Source organism: Bradysia coprophila, chromosome IV (genome assembly GCF_014529535.1).
Source record: "Bradysia coprophila strain Holo2 chromosome IV, BU_Bcop_v1, whole genome shotgun sequence".
Classification (NCBI taxonomy): domain Eukaryota; kingdom Metazoa; phylum Arthropoda; class Insecta; order Diptera; family Sciaridae; genus Bradysia; species Bradysia coprophila.
In genome coordinates this window covers 14813435-14817291 of record NC_050738.1, presented here as the reverse complement: position 1 = coordinate 14817291, position 3857 = coordinate 14813435, and the positions used below count along the sequence as shown (strand labels likewise).

The window sequence follows — 3857 nt, the reverse complement described above, 5'->3', positions numbered from 1 at the left end:
CTATTACAGCTATGCGTATATTTAGAATTGAGTAGTATGGTTTACACTAAACAAAAAGTACTTCGTTAAAGAGCGAAATGCCAAGTAAACAACTAATAAAAAAATCAATTTTACTTTTTTGGTAAGTGGAAATCAAGCATTACTGTCGTATTTTTTCTCCAGCGAGTATACGGAGAAAAGAGAAGTAATCAAAAGAAGAAATTTATAATAATCGCGGAATTTTGAAAATGTGTCGCTTTTCAAAATTCCATGTGTGTATAATTAAGGGTAATATTGTATTATCTCGGAAATAAATGAAGAAAATCATTAGAAAACATTTTTTAATTTTGCACAAAGATAATTTTTTAAATTGACGCCTTCACGAATTTTTAAATTTACATATCAGTGTTGAGCAATACAAAAAGTATCCGTCTTTGATCCACATGCGTAGAGTGAAAATTACTTTGTTTCAACAAGTGAAGCTAATGCTGCAGTTATTTGATCAGATAGTCGAGACAACTAAAATTTATTTTTTTTCGGCTACGCTTACGCATTTTCAAAGACAAATATAAAAATTGAAACAGATAAATAATAATTATTTTTTTCAGTCAATGCAAACAAATATGTGGCCGGAATTCCAACAAATTTTCGGTATAAAAGGAACTAATTTTTTTGAATCACTATCAGTTCGATTTGATTGAAGTGACAATCTACAATGAAGTTCTTTATTGCTGTCGTCGTAGTTGCATTCTTCGCTGTAAGTCACCGAAAAAATTGATGATTTGATCAGAAAAGTAATCACTGAAACGTTCCATTTTGTAATCAGGCTGTCAGCGCTACCCCATGTGGTGGTAGATGTGGTGGTGGTGGTGGTGGTGGAGGCGGAAGTGGTGGACTTCTTGGAGGACTTCTAGGAGGTGGTGGTGGTGGTGGAGGTGGTGGTGGTGGTCTTCTTGGTGGACTTCTAGGAGGCGGTGGCGGCGGTGGAAGCGGAGGTGGACTTCTTGGAGGACTCCTTGGAGGAGTTCTAGGGGGTGATGGTGGACTCATCGGCACCGTGACTGGTGTTGTTGGCAATCTTGTTCCAACTCTTGTTGGAACACTTGGTTCAACTCTCAGCAGTCTTGACGTCACTGGACAACTCACTGTAGTTATTGATGTTCTTGTTGGCGCTGTTGGCAGCCTCACCGGTAGCTTGGGTGGTTTAACTGGAGCAGGAAACGGTAGTAGCTGCGGAAACGGTTCATTCGACTTCCTTGGAGAAATCTACTATCAACTCGATGTCGTCCTTCAGCTTCTCCTAACCTTTACATCTATCGAAACCTTCGATATTGATGCAATCATCGCTGGTCTCAATAATGTTTTCTCTCTATTGTCAGCTGCTTTCGGTGAAGAAGTCATCAACATTTTCATTCAAATCGTAGGACAATTACAAGGCCAGATTGAAACTCTCTTTAATGCTGTCTCTAACCAAGCATTCCAAGTAATTGGACAAATCACCGCTCAAATCAGTGCCACCTTTACTGTTATCGTCGATTTGGTTGCTACTGTCTCTCAAACTGCATCTAATGCTGCCGCAGGTGCCACCGACGCTGCATCCAACGCTCTCAATTCTGCAGTTGCTGGACTTACGGGTGCCTTTACCGTGCTTACTACTGTCCTCGAAACCGCTACAGTTGCTATTCAAGGAGCCGTTAATCAAGCCATTCAAGTTGTTGGTCAGCTTACAGCTCAAATTGAAGGTTTAGTCAAACTCGCCCAGGATGCCCTTGCACAACTTACTGCAGCTCTCGAAGGTGTAATCCAACAAGCGACACAGGTCCTTGGTCAAATTACCTCTACCGTCCAAGGATTTATTCAACAAGGTGTCACTGTCGTGGCTAGTGTTACTGCCCAATTTCAAGCTACCATTTCTGGTGCTGTTGAAGTTATTTCAGGACTTGTTGGTCAAGTCAGCGGTACCCTTAGTGGTCTGACTGGACTCTTGAGCAGTGACATCGTTGGACAAATTAGCGGACAGCTTCTCGGTTCCTTGGACATCGTTGGATCGTTATTCGCTCAATTCTCCGTTGTATTCACCCAAGTTACATCTGTCGTCTCTGGTCTTTCTGGCCTCGCTGGTGGACTCGGTTCAATCGGTGGAGCAGTCGGTGGAGCAACTGGTGGAGCTACTGGTGGAGCTACTGGTGGAGCTACTGGTGGTTCAGGTGGCCCATGCCCATGCAGCGGTTAAATGACTATTCTTTGATGTTAAAATTTCAATGGAAATATGGCATGACTTTGGAACTTCTAGTTTTTAAGCGCATATAAAAAAACGTAAAAAAAAATAAATAAAAAGCAACAATTTTGTGAATGTAAAATTTGTCTTTTATTCAATCCTATATCATCTGACATTTGTGGTAGAATTTTCTTTACTATAAACAATTAGGAATATGACCCACCTCTAACTAATGGTGTTATCGTAAAGCTCCTCAAAAGTGGTTGCTTTTGTACAAATTTATTTAACCGGAAACGTACGCCCATTTAAATTAAGGTATTTCTTCCATTTATTACTGTACATCTCTTTTGGAACTCACATCACACCAAACGACAGAGTTGTTGTTTGTTTACATGACTAGCACTGTGTCCCGGCTTCGGATGGATCGTACTGACCCCAGGAGTGTTTGACGCAGGCATCAGTCGACTATAAAATTTACAAATAATCGGTACAATATAACGTTTTATCCATAATTGATATATATCGACAAATAGTCCACATTTACTTTTTAACAGTAATTTTTTACGGATTGTCAATCGCTTTTTATCGATTCACGTTAAACGTTCGATTGTTGGACTTTTAAAAAATATCGACAATTGATTCTAAGGCAATAATCGATTTTTTATCAATCGTAAGAATTTATGAACACGCCTTGTTTAGCATTACAAAGAAAGTTTTAGCGGTTTTTACAGGTGAGGCTTTTTTTTTAATGGTTAGCCGTTTCTACCTAAGAAGTAGGAAACACTGTACCTGTACTAGAGATATAGTTCAGGATGTCCCTAGGATGCAAATTTCTTATCAGGTCATACCTGACAGTGTATCCGCCCAAGTGTCTTCGCCTGCTGTTGATAAAAGCTGGGCAGGTGCAGAGGTAATGTTCAGCTGTGTCAATGTCAGATCCACAAAAGTCACAGCCTGGATCCGTTCTTTTTCCGATGGTAGTTAAGTGTTTATTAAAGCCGTAGTGTCCTGTAGTAACACCAGTGAAAATCTTCAGTCTTGTGCGGCTGATGTTTAGTAGGAATTTTGAATTTTTCTTGCTGATACTAATGCAGCACTTTGCTTGACGACAACTAGGTAGTTTGTGCCAATAGTTCTTGAAAGCATAGTCTCTCAGTTTATATACTATCTGTTTAGTAGCCGAGTGAGGACTCCCCATGATTATCTCCGGCCCAATCGGTCTGCTACTAGCGCCGATCCTGGCTAGTTTGTCCGCTCTTTCGTTACCGCTAATCCCACTGTGACCTGGGACCCAGATTAAGTTAGCCTGTCTGTTATATGCTACTTTGTTTAGCTCTTCCCAGCATTCCAAAGTAAGTTTCGAGCTGATTTTGAATGACGATAGGGCCTTTAAAGCTGCTTGGCTGTCAGTGCATATTGATAAAGTATAATCCATAGCGATTCCCTCCCAATCAAGGCGGCAGCCCTCCATGATAGCTCTAATCTCTGCTAGGAAAATCGAAGAGCACTCCCCTAGGGAGAGGGATACTTCAGTCTCTGTGTTGGAACAATAAACACCCGCACCAGCCAGATTTTCTATCAGTGATCCGTCCGTGTAGACTACCTGACCCGTTGGTGGAAGTTTGCCGGTCACCCAGTCTTCTCTCGGTGGTATATGAAC

General features: G+C 41.1%; 1 protein-coding gene across 3 annotated transcripts; it reads left to right on the top strand.

Moving 5' to 3' along the window:
• Window positions 1-579: 579 nt before the first annotated feature.
• On the top strand, window positions 580-2339 carry LOC119066061 (PE-PGRS family protein PE_PGRS30-like). 3 transcript variants are annotated; one of them, XM_037168287.1, is made up of 3 exons: window positions 580-736; window positions 806-897; window positions 943-2339. In XM_037168287.1, exons 1-3 carry the CDS (start codon window positions 695-697, stop codon window positions 2210-2212), a joined length of 1404 nt encoding a protein of 467 aa, XP_037024182.1. In that variant the 5' UTR covers window positions 580-694; the 3' UTR covers window positions 2213-2339. The 3 variants fall into 3 exon arrangements, with proteins under 3 accessions (XP_037024182.1, XP_037024181.1, XP_037024180.1); XM_037168286.1 differs by having other exon boundaries at window positions 806-917; window positions 951-2339; XM_037168285.1 differs by having other exon boundaries at window positions 806-2339.
• Window positions 2340-3857: the final 1518 nt, after the last annotated feature.